At 37.8% G+C, this 21,652-nt stretch overlaps 1 protein-coding gene across 1 annotated transcript in view; it reads right to left on the bottom strand.

Annotated features, from left to right (window-relative positions):
• Positions 1–5,836: 5,836 nt before the first annotated feature.
• Positions 5,837–21,652, bottom strand: part of cabin1 (calcineurin binding protein 1) — a gene marked incomplete in the record, with an annotated part of 39,581 nt that continues 23,765 nt past the window's right edge. Inside the window, 5 exon segments of the mRNA XM_024274998.2 lie at positions 5,837–8,191; positions 8,300–8,499; positions 9,876–10,034; positions 12,501–12,762; positions 18,718–18,792. Of these exon segments, the coding sequence (XP_024130766.1) occupies positions 8,048–8,191; positions 8,300–8,499; positions 9,876–10,034; positions 12,501–12,762; positions 18,718–18,792 (840 nt within the window).

Consider the following 21,652-nt stretch of genomic DNA (forward strand, 5'->3'; position numbering starts at 1 on the left):
TCTGCCAGCTGCAGTTAGGAGGCTGCAGATCAGGAGGCCTACTGCATGGAAGATGTCATTTGTTTTAGGTTTCTATGCAACTGAGGGGAAACATTTGTCTTTTTTACTAATCAGGCTTAAATAAATGTGGATCAATGTTACTAAGATGAGACGAAACAGGTTTGCTATCTTGTTAATAGGAAATTGAACACCTTAAATATGGATCTCATATCTGTGGTGAACCTGATCTTGAACGCTACAATCACTGTGAATTATTATTTTTAACTTATTTTTTAGATGCAGCCTTGTACTTATCAATCAGTTTAAATATACAAATAATCACTGAGATTAAAAGAAAACCTCAGTGATTTTCAGTAACCTGGATCAGGAGGAGGTTCTTCTATGTTCAGTAGGACCCTGACTTTACCTAAATGTGTGTATATTTTATTCTAACAGAATATCATTCAGATTTCAAAGAGATTTGAGTATTACCACCTTATATAACAATAGCTGTCAAATTGACTCCCTGCTTTTCACATTTGTGGGGTCATATTTCACTATTTATTGTATTTTTCTGATCATTCTCACTTGTGTTTTTATGCTCTTACTAATATCTTCATTTTCGACCAGGGATGGTCTCAAGGGCCTAAAAATAAATCCAAATTTCGACAGAAGAGCCGGACCGGGACAGTGGAGTGTTTTGGTAGTACTCCTCAAAAAAGAAAGAACTAACGTTGAATCAAGATTTAAAAAAAACATGCTTTCATTTGGATTTAAAAATATACTTAAAAAAATTAAGTTTTTTTTTCAAAACGGGTGGTTTTTGTTCTCATTTAAAGCACCAATGAGTTGATGTCATTCAGGGAAAAACGCAAACTTAGAGAAATCCTGCGTTCATGTGCTGGTGGAGTGATTAGGTTTTTTAGGGGTTTTTCCTTACTGGGAGGGAGGGTCTAAGGACAGGGATAACCAGTTTTATTTAGTTTAGCAATTAGCTATTGTTTATATTTTATGACCGACTTTCTGCTTCTGTAACATTACTTGAATGAAGCCCAATGATGCCATTGATTTGTGATATTGGGCTAAATAAATAAAATTAAAATGAATTGAATTGAAAAAATGACTTTCAAAATAAAAAAACACATGAACGTTGGAAAAACAACAAATATTCAAACACCAAATGAATGCAGAATAACTTCCTGCACCTAAAGGTCGAGATAATAGCTTTTTACCATTTAGAACTCTCCAGAATTACTGGGAAAATTAAACATTACTAAGGATTATCAACAGAATTTATTCCAGTTTGGTAGAGCAGATTAAATAGTTTAACAGGCTGTAGTTTGCCCATTCCTGTGCTAAAATGAAAATAATAATGAATGCTTTGTATTGGAAGTATGTCGTACACGTCTGTGGGTTCAGCAGCAGAAGATGGAGCAGCCTCAGGAGCAGCAGGCTCTGGAAAAGAGCTCCAGTTGGACTAAAAGAAGGTAAAGACGCTCCATCTGAGGAGGACATCAGAACACATTGATAAATAAAGGAAAGAACTTAGTAAAAAAAAAAATGAATTGGTTTTTTAGCAACAAATGATCCAAATATCATATGTGAAGCCTTTAACAGAGATTATTTAATCTCTAAAAGTCTAAACGGAAAAAATAGGTCAGTCAAAAAATTCACAGACTTAAAACAAAGAGAAACTGATGCAAACAAACACATGTTGATTGTACAAAAAATATAAAAAAACCTCACAGAGCTAAAGAAGAAATGATATACAGCACAATAAATATTCTATACAGTAAATATGAAGAAATTATATACAGAACATGTGAAAGTGAGAAAGATATGTTCATAAAGCACATGATACTGATGTAAGCATGAACTGGATTTCTGTGAATGCTGTAAAACTATAAAATTGTACAGATTACCTCAAATTCATGAATAAATATGAGAATGAAAACTGAGTTTTGGTTTGAAAGTTAACATTTGTATAAAAATATGAATAATATTTGTACAAATGTGGTTCGAAGATTTTTCACAGATAGACTGACATGTAATTTGTAATTTAAAATAGCTCAATTGAAACTTTAATTGTTTTAAAAAAAAAACACTTTTTGCAACAATGAGTACAAATAAATGTTATTGCGTATATGATGAACAAAAGTGTGCACTCCAGATTGGAATTTGTTTTTCCAGATTTGACAAAGGAATCCCCACATGTGTAAAGGATGCAGCTGAATGATCACGTATCTCCATTCTGGAGACCTGTGCAGCAGAGGAGAAGGTCGTCCAGGAACTGCCAGAAGGTAAACATGACAGCAGCTGTCTGTCATTCAATATCTTAACACTTCATGAGACATTGATGCAAAAAAAAGAGAATTCTGGGTAAAAAGAACACAAACCCCTGATGTTTTTAGAGGTTTTTGTTGTTGTCATGTTGCTGAAGTAACTAAATCTCATTCTTCTGCTGCATTAGTTTCTATTACAGAGAGTCAGGAGCCGGAGAGACGATCAGGCGCCCATGAGGAACTTCTGGTGGAAACCGTCTGAGTCCTGCTCCTGATCCTCCGGGGATTCACAAATAAGTGAACTCACTGACCTTATTTATTTTGTGTACATTTTACTTTGAATCTATTGATTGTTAACTGTGTTTACTTAAGTTTTACATTAATTAGTGTATTGTTAGTATTTAATAATCATTTTTGTTCTTGCTTGCATTTAAATTGTACTAATTGTACATTCACTAAATGGTTTGAGTTTCAGTTTAACACTGTGGTTTAGCGTTTGAATTTTATCGAATTTTTGAAAATTTAGAATTTTACGATCAATTTAACTTTTTTCCGGTTTCAATCAAAATCAAACGATTTTAACATGTATTATCTGTAATTCATTAGATTGTTAACTTGTTTAGTGAAGTTTTATATTTCATAGTTTGAATTTTTTAATTCATGAGTTTCCTTTGAATGTTTTAGTGTTCAAATTTAAAGTTGATTTTTAACATGAATGTTCCAGATATTTATTCTTTTAAAAGCATGCTTTTGAAAGGAGACTGAAGAAAACTTTGGTAAGTATTTGGACCCTTTCTTTCAAATACTTTTTTTTATATTTATTTATTTTATTTTCATATTTTGAGAAAAGTCCAACAGAGTTTCAGATTTTTTTTAATTTTGAATTCTTTCAACAATTTTTGTTGGGACAGAAACCACGTTTTTCCCTGCAGACGTCTGGACCTGAAGTGGAAATTAAACTGTCAATTTTTTGGACATAAATTTCCTTGTAAGAAGCTCCCATGTCAGGTTAACACTAACTCCTGTGCTCTCCTTTCCTCTCCTAGTCCGGCTTTGGTTCAGCGTCCAGCAGGACTAGGAGAGTTCCAGCAGATCGTCGGCAAAGAAGAGGCTGCAGGAAGAAACGCTGAGGGTACGACTCTTTCATTTTTTACGTTTGCTAGCAACTGGAATGAAAGCCGGAATGAAAGTTTTTGAAAACCTCCACAGACTTTCCCACCAAAGTAGGTCAGAGTGAGGTGAAGCTCAGTGCAGCTCAGTTCTCTAGTTGGATCAACGTTTTTTTTTTTCATTTTATTTGGTTCCTCAACAGATTTCCTGAAGACAGGACCAGACGCTCATGAAGTTCTCCTTCCTACTCAGCTCCTCCTCATGTTGCTGGAGGTAACATGAACTCTGAGTTTCTCTCATCTTCTGTACATATGAGCACTTTGGAGACCAAATCTGAGCTCGTCTGCACAGCTTCAATGTGTTAGGATCCAAACGAACACGAACTTCACAGAGAAGCAGAACTCTGAACATCCTGTTGAAGGCCACAGCTTCAGTGATGGAAATCAAGTCATCTGGTGCTTTGCATGGGCGGAGCCACCAATACCTCTTCACTGGTGTCCTTTGCTCCCAGCAGCTGCTCCACATCATCTGACAGATTTCTTCTGCTGACTCACGTCTCGACATTCCTGCCCCACCAGTGTCTTCAGCTGTTTGAAGGGCTCAGATGTGTGGGTGTAGCAGCCTCCTGAACTCTGTGATTGTGAAGCTTAGCTGGCAGCAGTGACCATGAACGTGGAATGGAAGAGATTTCTGCAGGAATAAAATCATGTTCTCAAATGAGATGCTCTTTGTGTTTGTTTGGTTTTAAAGAAGCGGATGAAATGAGGAGCTAAGCTCAGGTTCACTGTAAAGCATTGAAGAAACATTTTACTTGGAGGCCATGAAGACCACAATTACTACTAATTGCTTTTGATTGCTGTCCATTGTTCTGCTGATTGTAAAGCATATTACAAAGCTACAGTGTTCTCGCTTTATTTATTTTATTATTTTCTTTTCATAAATAAGTTCAAGAACTCAGTTGTGGTGCAGCACCAAGACCCAAAGACACCAGGAAAAAAGAAGTCACAATGCTTGTTAAGAGTCTGAAATATTTCAGACTAAGATCATCATGACTCTGAAAAGCTGATCAAAAACCCTCCAAAGTGTCTGAACTGAAACAATTTCATAGATTTGAGTCACGCTGATGCTGATATTAGACTAGAACTTTTCATTTAAATTAATTTTATTTCTATAGCACCTTTCATATGAAAAAACAGCTCAAGGTGCTGTACATAAAAACAAATGCAAACACAATTCCACACATAAAATAAGATAAACCCATCATAATAATAAACAGAGAAGCAAACAAATCAAATAGAAAGGATTATAAGAAAACCTGAAGCAAGCAGTACACTAAAGAGTATCCCGAAGGCGCTCAGAAGTTAAGGATATTATTTTTCCTTAAAAAATCAAATCTTCATGAAACAGATGTCTTTTATTTAAATTTGATTCTTTGATTTTTTATTATTGTACATTGAGATTTTTTATTATGTATACTATGTGAGCTGCTGAAAAACTTAATTTCCTCAAGGGTGCCATCCCAAAGGGATCAATAAAGCCAAGTCTAAGTCTAAGTCTAAGTCTAAGGTTCATGAAGCACAATAATTAACAAATAGGTTTATGTGCATTTTCAGAAGCCAAGACAAAACGTAGCCTTCCTTTAGCATTGGTAAATAAACATTCTATGTGCACTAAATAGTAAAATGACAGATAAAGTTGATGTCAGTTATTTGATTGGACAATAAAAATGAATGTTTTTGACCAGAATGTAATTTAAATATATGTTTTTGATCTAAACTAGCCTGATTTGTCTCCATTTTATCTCAGCACAATCATATGGGTGAGCTTTTATCAATGCATATTTTTGTGCTTTGAGAGCCACCTTTTTCTACTGTTCTAACACTTTAATTTGCGAAACTTGCTAAAAATAAAAAAATATTAATTTATGACAAATTGTAACTGGCTTTGTCATTAGGGCTCTATGGGGACTGTGGAATACAAGGATCCCAAATCTTTTTTATCCTTTTTTCTGATTCTCATCAGCCATCCACCAGTATGGATCATCATCTGGGATTGACCAAAGAACCTAAATGTGTTAAACAGTGTCTTTAAAGATTAAAGATCAGCCATATTGGCTCATTCAAACATGAACCGGAATATCTTCTAAAAACTTCTGGAATTATCCAAATAAATATATAAAAAATGAAGAAAAATAAGAAAATCAGAATAAAAAGCCCCAAGAACCTTCAAGAACTTTAACTTCAAGCTAATTCTTTTTCAAACTAAAATTTTGTTTGGTTTAACTATCAATGTTTTCTCTACAGTTGACCATTTGCTCTGCTATTAAAGTCTTCAGAGCTGGTTTGAGGACCAGCCTCTTTAGCTGATGCTTCTGAGCTCTTTAGGTGACCCACGCTTTCTGTTCACGCACAAACACGACTTCCACCAAAGTTCTCCATAGTAAGCTGGACCTCCACGAGACAAAAGACAACAAAGGAATCATTTAATGTCAAATTCAAGTCAAGCAAAATCCTGTCAAACGTTCATCTTCAGAGCTGTTTCATTCAGGAAACATGACAGAATCAGCACACCTACAAAAATAAACCTGCTTCCATAAACTCCCAGAATTCTCTTTTTTTGCCAGTTGAGGTTTTGTACTGAACTCTAATAATCCATCTTTCTTGGAATCAGCACCAAAAATGATCAGCGTGATACTGCCCTCTTGTGGAAAGCTGAAACAGTTACATTTATCAAATCAAGAAACTGAAGTTTGGAACCTAAATAATTTCCATAAGCGATGTTAACATCATCGTCCAGAGTTAAAATGCTCCCGATTGTCTGTTAATGATTGAAATAAAATGTCCACTTGAATGCCAATGACTTGAAATAACGTTCTAATAAGCCTTGGTTCAAATGGAATCAGATATGGATGTGGTTTTTTTTAAGCATTGTTCACCCAAAGTGATCATCTGTACCATATAGGACAGCAAAAAAGTTTGAGTAAAGTTTTTGTGTGCTAGCCTGTGGTCTGGTTAAATGCATAGGGTTGTGTCTGGAAGGACGTCCGGCATAAAAATGGTTCAGATCGCACTGAAAGACAAAAGTGGGAGCAGAGATAGATAGGTTTGATGTTCAGAAGCAGGGCAATGACTTTAAAAAAAAAAAAAAAAAAGAGGGTAGAAATGGACCGAAACCATGAAGTGACAACAGGAGGAGCACACATGTGAAGTGTGGAGTTGTTTCCATACATCAGGTAGAGACAGAGAGGAAATAAAGCACACAGCAGCACTGGACAGTGGTGTGAAAGATGACTGACAGTATAAAAAAATCGGAAACAGAGCAGACATGAACAGAGTGATAAGAGGTTTAGAGTGAGGAGGAGATATGAGAACGGAAAATATGGAGGTTTCTTTGGAGAAAGATAAGATCAGCGATGATGGAGATGATTGCAGGAGGAAGATCAAAGATATACTTTATAGTGGAAGAAGAAAGTTAAAGACAAAGCAAGGGGTTACGTGGAGGAAAACGAGAGTTAAAGTGCTTCACAGGCGGATTTGGTAGAAGTTTTACACCGAAGCCCTTCCTGACGCCCACTGTACCACAGCCCGGGGCGCTAATGGACTAAAGTAGAAAGGACAAAAAAATAAAGAAGGAAACAGCTTCCAAGAAATATAACCAGTAATTCTTTCTTTTCATAGAAAATCTTTTAAAAAACATTCTGCTGTCTTCCTCTGAGTTAAACAGGAACTGGGACAAACGGCTTCCATGGAAAGGCATCGTCAGTGTTAGAGTCCTTCTCCTGGTGCCTTCAAACATTCTTGAGATCAGGAAGGAGCCGATCCTTTTCAGACTTCTAACTGAAATGATCCTTGCCGCACACGTGCGACAACCCTTTAAAGCCAAAAAGATTTTTGGAACAGAATATGTACAAAAGCCCCTCTGAGTGTTAGTGCTGGTGATGAGATGCCTCTCTGGTAAGAACCATTCTTCTCAGCTACAAATGCACACGAAAGAAAAAAATAGATATATATATACACATATACAATACCATATAAGTCAGTACAAAAATAGCACAAAGTTCAGTTCAAACAGAAAAAAAACATCCCAAATGTTAAGTGTAAACATTTCCAATCTGCTACAGGTTGTGAGGCTTTGTGGCTGGTTAGCTCGCCGATGAACCTCGAGTGCAGTGGCCCGCCCGCCGCCCTTCAATTCAAAGACAAATATAAACTGTACCAATGCAATGTCATGCCACGGTAAACGACCACAGAAAAGGACAGCAGGAGCATGCTGCTGAGCGCTCATTGGAACTGGAACCTCTGGGTGGTGAGCCATCAAAGCCGGGATTTAGCTGCAGCTTGGAGATACAGTTAGCACATAGAATACAAAAGATGCATAAACATTACGCTTGTAGGCTTTAAGGCTCTTTTTAAAAAAAAATCCAGATCCAGTAAAGAGCAGGAGAGTTCCACAAGGTGATATGCATAAATGGCACATTTCAGACACTAAAGCCGTCTCAGTCTGTCATGCACCATCACTGTCACCGCTGTTGTGTTGTTTCTTGGGGCATAAGCATCAACAGCAGCAGAGGCATAGATCATTCCATTTTTAAAGACTGGCAGACACGGGGTTTGGCAGAGACAGACTGGGATGTGACAAAGTTTCAGTTTTAGCGTGCACACGAGGCCTTCAGAGGCTCAAATGTCCATGTAGTCATCCTCTTCGTCCGACTCGCTCTCCAGAGACGACTCCTGGCTGGACGTCTCCTGCACCTCCAGCGCAGGCTGGCTCAAGCAGTCTTTCTTGACTGTGGCGGCCGACTGGGAGGACAAGATAACGTTCTGTGTGAGAGCAAACAGCAGAGGTCTCCGTTGAGAGCAAGACTAGAACAGGCTGACGGTAGACGGAGCTCAGCGTGTGCAAATGCTGCTCATATTCAGAGAGCGTACCTTCAGCCTTTGTTTGGTTTCCTCTGAGATGCTGCCTTTTGGGGAGAGGAGTGTGGGAGTAGGAGGCGTCACCGTGATTTCTGGAGGGAACTTCGTCACGAGGGAGGGGATGAAAAGCTTTGGCATATTTGCTGGGATTTTGGAGCGGATTCGGCTGGGATCTGGAAGCTTCAACTGCTCACTGCTGTACGACGGCTTGTCTGCAACACAGAGAGAGTTTTCGGAAAACGTAAACTTTTTTTTAACAGAATTAAGTCCCACTCTAGTCATCTTTACATCTATTTTTAAAATAGTTCCCAGTGGCTTTTAAATTACAATTTTGACGTTTTTAACAAAAAAAAAAAAGTGTAATTTAAGTCCGCCCATTTTTGGCCCATTCCTCCATGCAGACCTCCTCTACAGCAGTGATGTTTTGTGGCTGTTGCTGGGCAACATGGACTTTAGTGTGTTACAGCTTTGTGACTTTGGTCCCAGCTCTCTGCAGTGGTCCATTGTGGTTCTGGGATTTTTGCTCACCGTTCTTGTGATCATTTTGACCCAGTAGGGTGAGATCTTCCAGGGAGCCCCAGATGGAGGGGGACTATCGGTGGTCTTGTATGTCTTCCATTTCCTAATAATTGCTCCTGCTGTTGATTTCACTGAGGTTTCTATTTTTCCCAAAATTGTGTTATTTTTTTAGGAGTTTTTCCTCACTGAGAAGGAAGGACTAAGGGTAGGGATGCTAGGTTAACTTAGTTTGAATAGCTTAGCAACAAGCTGCTGTTTATTTTATGACTGACTGCATGTCTTTGTACAGACCAGTAAGCCCACTGACACGATTGCATTGTGATATTGGGCTACATAAATAAGACTGAATTCACGCCAAGCTGCTTCCCTATTGGAGATTTAGTCTTCTCAGCCTGGTCCAGGTTAACAATTTTGTTTCTGGTGTCCTTAGACAGCTCATTGGTCTTGGATATCGTGGAGTTTGGAGTGCAACTGTTTGAGGTTGTGTACAGGTGTCTTTTATATAGCTAACGAGGTCAAACAGGTGGCATTAATACAGGTAACGAGTGGAGGACAGAGGAAAAGAAGTAACAGGTCTGTGAAAGACTGAAATCTCTCATTTGTAGGTGATCAAATACTTCTTTTTCACCATTATTTGCAAATATTTTCTGGATTTTTTTTCATTTTGTCTCTCATATTTGATGTATACCTAAGATGAAAATTACAGGCCTCTCTCTCATCTTTTTAAGTGGGAGAACTTACTCAATTGGTGGCTGACTAAATACTTTTTTGGCTAACTGTATATGGATCTAGTCATCTACAAAATAATAATAGCAGGAGGCTTGCTGTCTGCTGATGGTAGGTAGTATGTCAACCTACAAGCTTTTTCCAATTATATTTTTTTGCTGATTTCCCTGATTCACAATGATTTGAATAAAAAAAAATTCACAAAAACAATTTTAAGCCAATTTTTTTTACATGTCCTTCATCTTGAGGAAAATTGCCACAAGAACAAATAAAAAACACCAAAGATACAGTTTTCATTAGAGCGGATGCTTAAAAATTTGTCCCGTTCTCGATTCAGTCTGACCTGGGCAGGGTTGTGTGGTGCTACATGTTGCCGTTTCCTCCTGGAGCCAGTTGGCAGCGGGGTGTTGGCCCGGGGACACGGAGGCCAGTTTCATCTGCTGACACAGGTGCGACTCCTGCTGGCGATACAGAAGCCCCTCTGTGGGGTCCTCCCGCTCCTCTGTGACATGAAGCACAACATTTTAGTAGATCCTCAGGTGACATGACTATAATACTATGAATATTTCTCAACAACAGCACAACATTTATCTCACAGTGGAAAAAAAAAATACTAAAACTGAGTTTGAATCTAAATATTGTTGGCTAAAACAAAGCTGCATTTACACAACAAACTCCAAAGAACAAAGTTTTTTAACCGCACGACTCCATTTTAGCCTTTTCTGTCTGAATATAACAGAAAACTAGGATTTTCAGTTCTGCTCATTAGATAAGTGTTTGCAGCATTTGCAGTGAAAATATCTCTGCAGCCCTGCTGCACTCACACATAAAAAACAATTGATCTGATACTTTTCAGGCTTCTCCCGTAACGTTGCCTAGGAAACCATTGCATAACACACACTGACGGGCGTTAGGTGAGGTGTTGCTTTATGCAAACATGTGGATGTTTGCACGTAAACACACACCTCCATGCAAACACGTTTTTGCATGCATCTGCACAAACTTCAAAGGTCATCAAGCTCCAGGAAGCTAACGTGAAGCAACCAGCTATAGACACACAAACGAGGTTAACCAATGTGAAACTTTGAAAAAAAAACATAAACAAATATGTGGTGGGACATTTCCCCAGCTAGAAATTTACTACTATAAGAATCCTGGAATCAATGAAGTCATCTGTTAGACTTCACTTACCTACATGAGTCTTATAATTCCCACTACACTGACCTGTTCTAACACCAAATATGCCAACATTGCTGCTGTTGAAAAAAGGAAAGAATGACAGCAAAGTATAAAAACGAATAGATTAAAATCTACAAAAAACACATAAGGCTTAAATGCTTAATATGGAGGACAGCAGCAACATTAGGAGGTGTCTTCATCTACAAAAAGCTACAAACAAGAGGTAGCTTTAACAGGATGATCTTAGAAAATAGTTCTATAACAATCTGATTTACACTTCTTTCATGTGTCATGAATACAATAATATTCTCATACATTTACGACTTTAAATCTTGTAAATTTACAAGATTAAATCAGACAAGTCGTAAATTTAACGAATGACTTATTAAATCATAAATATACAACTTTACTCTTATTATTTAACAGTTACAACTTTTTTCTTGTATATTTACAAGATTTAAAGTCGTAATTAAAAAAAAAAAAATTGGTTTGTAAACTGGCCCTAATAAACTGACACTCTGTAGTAGGATTGAAATACAAAACCCAGAAACAATAAAAATAAAAAAAATAAAAAAAAAAAATCACATCACAATCTTGACCAGATTCCTGTTTGTTTCAGCTGCATGTTTTCCTCACTATGTTTGAGAAAGACACGACTTATATCATGAGCACGATCAAGTTGACAGAAGATGTTCAGCATCTTCTCCCCTTCAGATCAGCTCGTTTAGTCAGGTTAGGCTCCACACTCAATAACAGACTGAGTCACCTAGACGGTGCAGAAAGCTGTTATTCCATCTAAATGCTGGGAAGCACAGTAAAGACCTGCTAATGTGCTGCTATTTACATTGTTACCAGCTTGTTTGGGAAACTTGCCAATCACTTTTGTTGCTATGGCAATCATTTTCCAGGGTCTTTATTGCCAAAAAGTCTGTGGAGGTTAGTAGACAATACAATGTTCATTTGTGTGTTTCCTAGAGCATTCAGGTTATAGATATCACAAATCATCCTCATGTATTTGAGTCTAAGAGAGTAATGTAATTCATAAAAAAATACATAATAGAAATTCTCTGTAATATTCCCTAAATAAGCTTATAAAGCTGTAAAAAGTGCAAGTCGGATTAAATCATTAGTTTCCTTTTGTTCCATCTCTAAGGCCAAAGTCACTCCCTACCACTATGGCTCCTCTGTATTGCTCCAGTCGTAGGGGCATTTGGAGCCTTAGCAGTGTCCAAACTTGTTTTTTTAAGGGGGAGCTGTAGTGACATAAAGCTGGGTGATCCGAGGAGAAACGTATTTGTTCACATGGGTGTGCTCTGAAGCACAGAAGTTTACTTTTAAATGTAAGTAATAACTTTTTGTTTAATGACTTTTTAAAGTAAAAAAAAAAAAAAAACAATGTTATGTAGCTTCCAAGCACTGGCAGGTTTGTGCTAACATAGATGACCGCCGACTATTGATGATGTCATCAAGTGGTAGTAATATCCAGATTTGAAAACACTATTTTTTCATATTAATTCCGCTTGGAGAGATAAATGTAGGGATAGGTGGAAGCCATAGGGGTATGAAATTAGTTTGGTTTTGGCTTAACATTTTCATTAGTTCTTATTATTTTGTCGTTGTATGCTTTTGTATTGAAAAGTTTCAAAACTTGCTGCCTTTTTTTCCACATTCATATCAACAACGCAACAAAGCTGAAGAAAACAGTCACTTTAAACTAGAGCAGAGCTCTGAACTGAAAATGAAACACTAAAAGAAGATGAAACACCTCAAACATGAGGCGGGACCTCACCTGTGTATGGAGGGAAGGCCATGGAGGCAGCAGACTGGCCGGCTGCTCTTCTGTGCTGCAGCTGATCATGAAAGCCTGAGATGGGAGGTCTGGACATCTTGCTCAGAGGCTCACACACCGCTTTGGTTTGAGGGTCCTTGGTGGACAGTGGGTGGATGGTGGAGTGGCTGAGCAAGACGGGAGTGGGCAAAGATGTGGGGAAGAAGATCTCTCGGTGCTCCTTGGTGTATTTAGGTGTTGATGGGGCATCGCCAGAGGACTGCTGTAGGCAAAAAAAAAAAGTCACTGACCACTGAGATCTTACCTAAAATGCTAACTGTTCCAAACTCTGGCATGCTTCTGAGAACGGCACATCCTCTTCCCTTGAGCCTTGATACAATCAATACCAGAGCACTTTTGAAACAACCCACATCTGCAGTATTAGTCCAGGCTCTTTACGAGAGGCAATAACATCCTTCGGCGGCAGCATAGTCCTCCGGGCGTGCAGAGCATTAAAGTCTCGGTGCTGGACAGTGTGCTGGGTGCTGGTGGAGGGCTCAGCTCCACACTACACAACATCCCTCTGAGCCACTTTCCTGGGATTTTTGGAGGACCACTTATAAACACAAGAGCTGCACAAACAGCCTCTGACAACAGCCAGCCTTGCTTCTGCAGTTGCTGTCATGGTAACGCAGAGGAGCCCAGTTAAAAAGAAATGAACAGAGCTCCTCAGTTTTTCTTTTAAAATGGATTTCTGAAAAGTTGGATGAGAACTGATAGAATCATTTGAATGTGAACAATGCAAAACCACCCATTTTTTATGTGAAATTACATTTATATTTACACACAAATGAGCTACACTCCTTTAACAGACGTGTTAAGAGGTAAGTAAGGCTGTGCCACTAATTAATGAGTTTCACAGATTGGTTGAAACTATAAAAAGCCAAGAGCTCTGCTCACAGCCGCATCGCCCACCAACTATCCAAGCAAGAATAGAAGCATCACAGAATTATCTAACATTTTCAGAGCGTTCAGCTAGTTAGAAATCAAACAGTGGTCAGAATCAGAGCTGGAAATGACAGAAGCACCCAAAGGACTGGAACAGCAGCTAACACAGGTTAGGCGAAAAGAGCAGTCTGAGGCAGGAGCAGATCCTTCAGCACAAAGTGGTGCAGCAGCTTCAAGCACGAAGCTGCTCCAAAGCCAGCTTTGATGATTCACATCTCATGAATTAAACATTGCCAACTAAGAACCAACAAGTCAGCTGGACTGCATGCATGAGGGAAACACTGTGCCTGAGAAAATTAAAGCGTGCAGCATTTACTCAGCTCTACACCTGGGGTCAAAACCATAACCATGTTTAGCAAAACACGAAAAAACATCTTTCTGCAGAAACCGTCAGTACAAACATCTATAGTTTATTTGGTTGAGTTTAGTTCAACTATGGCATATTGCAGATTTCTCATTTAAAACAGAACAGCTAAAATTGCATCTGTCTGACTTTAATGAATAGCTGAAACTGTTAGCTATAGAACCACCACCATGAACGGAAGCGTAACTGGTGTTAGTGTGACTATAACTCACTTAAATCAAGCTAAAGCATCAACATTTATCTTGATGCTTCTTTACAATTTCCAGATTGAGATCTGGGCCCTAAACATATTGGCCCAACTGTAATCTCACAGGGAACAGTTTAAAAAAAAAAAACAACACAGGAGAAAAAATGATTACATTGTAATTTTATTACAGCAAATTCAGTTTTTTTCCCCCCCTACGGTACGCATTCATTTAAATTCCCCGTTCACGAAGGCTGACACAGAGAGTGATGTACGTCGTGTAAAACTATTAAGTTTAATTGAAAAAAGTGGCAGTATTTTTAGATGGGGACCAACAGTCATGCATGAATGGACCCTTTTATTATGATGTTACAGGGAGAAAAAAGCTTATTGAAACCAAAATTGTTTTCAAATCTGAAAGATTCAAAGATAATCTGTTTTATTGTTGTCACACTGTCGTACGGTCTTTCCCTCTGCATGCCACCTGTGACACCCATGCCCCAGATTGCTAACCCGTTTAAGACAAACTTTAGCCGAAACATTTACCCACTGCTTTATGCTCCCATCACCATGCTGTGCTGTGGGAACTGTTTACAACTAAAGGCTGCTCAACTACTGAACCAAGGAAAAACAGCAATGATGCAGTCAAGTCAAGCTCACACAGAGCAATTTAACAGTCAAACAATTAAATACAAATTTTCTTTGCAAATTTAATCATAATTAACATAAGGAAAGGCTCAATCTGGCATCAAAAACAGTAGATGGCAAATATTTGATAAAAACCTTCTACTTGTCCTAAGGAACAAGTGTTACTGCTTGGTGTTATAATCACTGACTGTATATGAGACCTGGACTGAGTAAGTGTGACATCACCCACAGAAAATGACTTTCTACCAGCTCAAACAAAATAAAGTCTATTCAGATACTTTTTCCCCCTGTAATAAGGGTGCCACCATGTTGGAGCCAGAGGCTATAAGTAAGCAGCGATTGGACCAAATCAGTCTGAGTGATCGCTTCCATCAGAATTGAACTTGAACCACACCCATACCACCTGAACATAGGCTACGAAAAATCTGTCAACCAAATGTTTAGAACGTGAGACCACATACTTTTGGGGCATCTGGTCGGCAAGTTTATTACTTGAATAACTTTCACTAAAGAAAAAAATATATTACTAATAACATACAATTTAAAATTGGAAAGAAAAAAAACAGACAAAAATTGTGTTGACTGAGAAATAGCTGTTTATTCCTCAATTCAAGTCTATAGGATTTTGGCTTTGAGAACCCGCGGTAATTCCTTTTTGGAACACCAGGGGGAGGAATTACTCAGTTCAGTTCTCACATACAGTCAATGGTTATAATCAACAATGAATAAATAAAAGTAAAGTAAGTCAACTGTCTTCTTTCATTAAAGAGAGAACACATGATGAGGACTAATTTTCAGACTGTCTTAGCGATGAGGAACATCTGAATAACAAAGACAAAATGTGTTTCCTCATATCTCTGCTACAATCTCTCCATTACGTAAAAGTGCTACAAAAATCCAAACAAGTGTTTGAGGTGCTAACCTGTGAATAGCATATTAGCAGAGCTTGTATGAAGCAACAGGAGGAGAAAGCACTTATCTTATTCACATCTAGAACACACAAGAGCACCAACCACTACATCATACGGCCTAATTAGCATGACTACTGACAACCGTCGTGTTCTACCTAACAACAGAAGGTTTTTCTGTCGGACGGAAAGGATGAATTTATCTCATTAGGACATTGCTGAAATTTTGAACAAGCCTTCAAATAAGATTAATTAAGACTTGTAAAAGTGTAACAGATGGTTTAAGGTTTATGTAATTTAATCAGAAAAACATTTCAAAATGATCCATGGAGCCATTTAGCAAAAAGAAATGTAAAAATGATTTGTTGCGGAACGTTCTTGTAAAGACGGCTAAAGTGACACAATCCCTTGAAACATCAACCATACAAAACAGTCACGCAGAGAATAGTGTGGCGTGATCACTCAAAACAGGAGAACAGATTTATTTTGCCAACATCTACTTCTCATGAGTCTGAGGTTGAGGGAACATCACCGTGACAACAGGATGTGGGCAGAGAGACCCTTGATGACTGTGTGGGCAGGAGGAGGGATGAGAGAAAGAGGGAGACACCGACACAGAACCAGGAAAAAAAACCCTGATGGTTTGCCGAAGAACATGGATATAGAAGTCTTGCTGCCCTTCTGTTAGATCTGGGAGATTTCACACAAGTGAACAAATTGGTTGGTAGTCCTCTATTACTGAAAAGACAGTTTCTGTATGAACTTGAATAACTAAAGAACTGATACATCAAGGTTTACTTAAAATTTACCAAATAAAATCAGAATATTTTTCAATCATTGTTCAACAGAATCAATAAAAAGTCTTTTGTACCTGTCAAAAGGTATTTTAGTTCAGTTCTAATGAGCAAACTACTCTGTACTCAAACTACATCAGCTCCAGGATCTAGATCAGAGTTCACTGAAGGACAATGTTTTGAATTTGGGTCTTTGTCTTGTTAGAAGACCCATGAGACTAAACTTTCTGACACTACTCAGCACATTTCCCTCCAGAACGTCCTGATAGTTCTGAGATTTTGTTGCATCTGCAGAGACACCCTGTTCCAGATCCAGCCAAGCGGCCCCAGAGCGTAGCAGAGTTCTGTTTTACAGTGAGGACAGTTGTCTTTTCTTAGTGTTTTGTGTTTCTATCTGATCATAGAGCCGTTTTGCTTTGTCAAAATGATGGTATCGGTGTAAAGGACATTCTCCCAGAAGCATTGTAGCCTGACAACATGCATTGTTGGAATTTCTAGACTGCCTTTGTTTAGGATTTGATTTTAACAGGGGTGTCCTCTTTGGTCATTTAAGGAAGTACACTTTGGTTTAAGCAGCAACTGTGACTCTAAGTTTACCTTTAGTCCAACCACCTTTTGATCTATTGTAAAATCTCTCCCAGTGGTCTTTTAATTGTGACTATGCCGTTTTAGGCAAATTCAAAACCCTTTATAGTTTTCTAGAACATAATTGTGCAGAGAGGCAGGTTTTCTTCCGATACTCATCATTGAGTTGCAGGTAAGTAAGCCTCTACTGATTTCCCATCATCCCTTTATTTACACTGTCTCCCAGTAGCTTACAGCCCCTCACAACCTCAACCTGACATTACCGGTGCAACAAAAATGGCGAGCAATATCTGAGATATCCAGCCATACAGTTTTGAGCCAGATGGCAGCTCAGACGAGGAATATGAAGACGTTAATGGATTTATTTTGTCTGCAATTTGTCTGTGGCCCACCCATTTCAGTTTCTACATCACAAATGAGAGCGTTTTCAAATCACCTTTTTCATCTGCTCCTGGTTCCTCACATTTTAAATCTTCAGAAATGTAGTTTTTATCTCAAATTCTTTAACATAAGTCATCCATCGTGAAAAAAATGTTAAAACACCAAAAAAAAGTTTTATTAGAGTGGGTCTCTTTAGAGATCTTTTTTTCTATTGCACCTTATAATACAGTCTGCCATGTGTATGGGTCGAGTAGAGAAAAAGAACCGTAATTGAGTATGTGCCTTATGGTGCTGAAAATACGATATTAGCAGCTCTTAAGGGAAATTGATCAAGAAAGACAGAAACAGTGCAGTCTCTGGACCATTTAGAATCATTTTGTTAAGGTTTTTGTCTGCTGAAAGCAACACTACATTTTTGGGGGGAAACTACAAATTAATTTATGATGATCAGAGGTGAGAGCTAAATCCTGTGTGGTGTCCTGAAGGAGGAAATCTACATAATGTCATAAGATGTTTAAAGTAAACACGTTGATGAGATTTAGACATTTTTTTAGAACATTTTTTTCTTTTATCTACAGAAACTTGTGTGACTGAATCAAAGTCCCGCTGGATTGCAGTTAAATTCATCTTTAACCTGATTTGAATGATTTCTGCGTTTTAAATGGCTAACAGCCTTTAAAATGATTAAACGATTTGTAAATAAATCTAAGGGCTTCACTAGCATCAGTGAATCCCTTTGGGAACAGCACTAACACATCGTTTATGCATATGGCTATAGCTACAGGGTTAAACGCAATAAAACGCAGCATAATAATGATGGAAGGGCTGCTACCGGTATATGTTTTCTCCTACAACTGTGTGTGCGCATATCCACTGTGAAAGCATTACTCACTTATCCATTGATGCACCAGCAGCATAAGATTAGTATTTTATCTAGTACTATAACACGTATGGGCTCTTTTGGAGAAAAAAAAGCATTAAATGGATCATGGCATATGTGACAAGAACACAGCCAGGGGTCTTTACGAAGCTGTCTGCTCATGTTGTCAAAGAAAGCTGCAAAAACATATTTCACTTCATCTGCTGATTTTTATCTAGAGGTGTAGAAAATTACCCCACAAAAAAACCCTACAAAACTTCTGAAAGGTTAGTCATAGTTTTGGAGGAAAAAGTAAGTATAGATGATTAAAATAGTCAAAAATGTAAGCATTTTTTTAGAAACTATAATATAAAATAATTATTTTATTACACAATGCTTGAAGTTGAAACAAATTTCCTCACGTTGGTCGGTTATTGGAAGTCTTAGGGGAAAAAAGTGAAGAATAAAATAAAGAAGAGCAAAAACAATTAAAATTCGAAACTTTACCTGTCTTTGCGCAGATGTTGCCAACTGTATCTGACAGAACTTTACAGCTTGGTCAAGGGCTACATCTTCGTCAACCTAAAATGAAAAACAGAGGCAATCAGTTAGGGCAGAATGTCTCGCAGTTTCCATAGTTATGGTTCAAACAACACCCCGACCCTTCCAAAAAAAAAAACAAAAAAAAAACAAAAAAAAAAGTTTGTTGAGGGAATATCTCCCCCAAAACGCTGAAAGAAACACAATTATTTGCTATCTCTGAACACCTGACTAGCCCAAAGTGTTTACCTGAACAATTAGCTACCAGCACAACACAACAGTACGATTCCGTTATGTAACCAGCTGGATGTCCCATGAGGCTCTGTCTCTGATAATTAGTAAAAGTAAGAACACTTTGTGGTCCAAGTCAGTGAGCGCTTGTGTGGGAGTTGGCAAGCTTGGATGCAGTGCAGACCCAACAGCTGTGTGAACAAGATTAATACCATGTTCCCTCCAGCAGCTTGTTTGCAACACCTCAGGGACCCCTGAAGGGATGGATTTGGCAGCATCCCTGTTTGACTTTTCAAACCATTCCAGGTGTTACAACCGCTCTCAAAGAATGCGTAACTGGCTGCTTGTTGAGGATGATTATGCAGCATTTCTTTAGTCTGTTGGCTACCCCTTTACTCAAACCGTACACAGGAACGAGTACAAATGAAGACCTCGACTGGTGTGATAATAAAAGGAGTTCAGCAAAAAGCACAAACAAACTGCCACTGTGAAACAAATCCACGCAGTTTTACACTTGCATCTAGTTTTCACACTTACTAGTGTTAAATCACAAACAGATCTGTCTTTGCAAAGTTTGATGAAGGAGAGAGTATCAAACAAAGCAAAAGCTGTAAAACTGTCTGCTAAATCATTAATTAATCATTTTAATCCATAATCAGCATTTAAACTATGAATACATGCATTATTGTAGAGGGTTAAAATTTATAGAAGTGAAAAGTTTAAAACACAATATATTTTTTATATGAAAAATACCCTAAAGCACAGATTGATAAAGATTCTGGAAAGAAAGCTGGGTTAAGAACAGAATACATGTTGCAAAGCCGTATGAATAAAACCTTTACATGCCAGAAAAGTTTAACCCGCCAATAAAACCTTTTATGACGGTTCTTCTGTAGTTTTAGGAAAACTGACCATCATTTATTAACACTAGCAGAGTTAGAGAACAAAGGGGAGCTGTTCTTTCAAACTCACTGTTAGGCTAAGGTCTGAGAATGTGGAAGATCTGTGAAAAGAGGCAGAAAACTGTTTACAAAATCCTAAGTCATAAGAAGCCACTGATGAAGATGATGATGATGATGGGTGCATGAACCAACCAGGAAAACATCAAAGGGTTTCTTTGTGGACACGACCCATAGTAAATTATACACCAAAAGACATTTTCAGCAATAAGTAAAAGAACCGAACATCAAAGAAACTACATGGGGATGATGAAAACACTAATACTTACTCACGGGTCCATTACTACTGATGGAATTTTAGCTAATTTAGACCTTATTTAATATTTAAAGTTTAATAGATACAACATTACACAATTTATTACTAATTTCTAATCAACTTTGTGTGTTCTGGTTACATCAGTTTTGCATGGAAAACTATCCAAAGAGTTTTAGCTAACATGTGGAACTGGAAGCCTCTTTGCTGTTTTAGACCAAAGACAAAGGGAAAAGTGAGCCTTCACAGTAGCCGAAATCTCTAGGCAAGAATCGTAAACTAAAATAAACTTGTAATATCTACAGATTATCTTATTTGCATGAAAAAATACAGATAAGAGAGGAGTACATTTGGCATCAGGGAGGAGAGGTTGTGAGTGAGTATGGAGACCACATCACTGTGATCACATGCAGAGGGAGGGTGGGGAAAGAACAAGCCTGTGAGTGATGACAAGCACAGGCCGACATGACTTTACGAGGGGAATGAATGTCTCAGATCTAATGATATTACCTACACCGTCTGAGAGCCATGTAATATAAACTACTTTATATACATTTCAGGTCTTATAAAAAATATACTTGTGTTTTGCTGAACCTAAAAAGGTAAAAATGAGCAAAAAAAAGATTTAGCTCATTCTTCATTATGGCAGCCCACAGTGTGCTGCTCATCCCACAAAGACGTTTTCTTTACAATTGTGACACTAATTAAGAATTAATTAACCAATTACACAACTTATAACTTTTTTTTTTACAAAAAACAGTTTTTCTAAATATCAACCAATTCCTTTTCTCCATAGGAGTCAAGCATGTTGACGACGATGTGAATGCTCCCACAGATATGAGAAAAGCATCAGACTGCAAGACTCATTCAGAACAAATGTTTAAGCTGCACATCATTTTATAAAAAAATGGAACTGAGACGATCCGGCTCATTTCTGCTTCTTTGGTTTTGAATAAACCACAGAGGTAAGTCACACACTGCTTTTATCCAAATGTATACAAATTATGTACAGTATAAAGCATTCCCAATGCTAATATGTAGGTACATATGCATATGTATCACCGACTTCTACTGGGGATGCCAATTGGAGGTTGTGTTCATTAAGACAGAAGTAAATGCTAAACAATTCAATCTACTACCAGTACTTGGAGATGGAAACAGTCAGACTTAAATATTCACTGTTAGGAAACAGAGTGAGAGGGCTTGCTGCTTACTAACAAATCTGCACAATATTTCAAGTCATTTTGTTTAGAACCTTCCATAGTCATGAAAAAAAAAGTGTAGCAACAAATTAATAATCTAATAAAAACACGTTTCCTTGTTTTGAATATTTTAGCTGCAACCTAATCACAAAAATGTATGTTTGCTGTAATTTATACACACCAGCCATTCAAAGATTTATGAAACAATAAAAAAGAATCATATGCTTTAAAAAGACTCAGCAGCAGGGGTTAGTTTA

Source organism: Oryzias melastigma, linkage group LG9 (assembly GCF_002922805.2).
Source record: "Oryzias melastigma strain HK-1 linkage group LG9, ASM292280v2, whole genome shotgun sequence".
Classification (NCBI taxonomy): domain Eukaryota; kingdom Metazoa; phylum Chordata; class Actinopteri; order Beloniformes; family Adrianichthyidae; genus Oryzias; species Oryzias melastigma.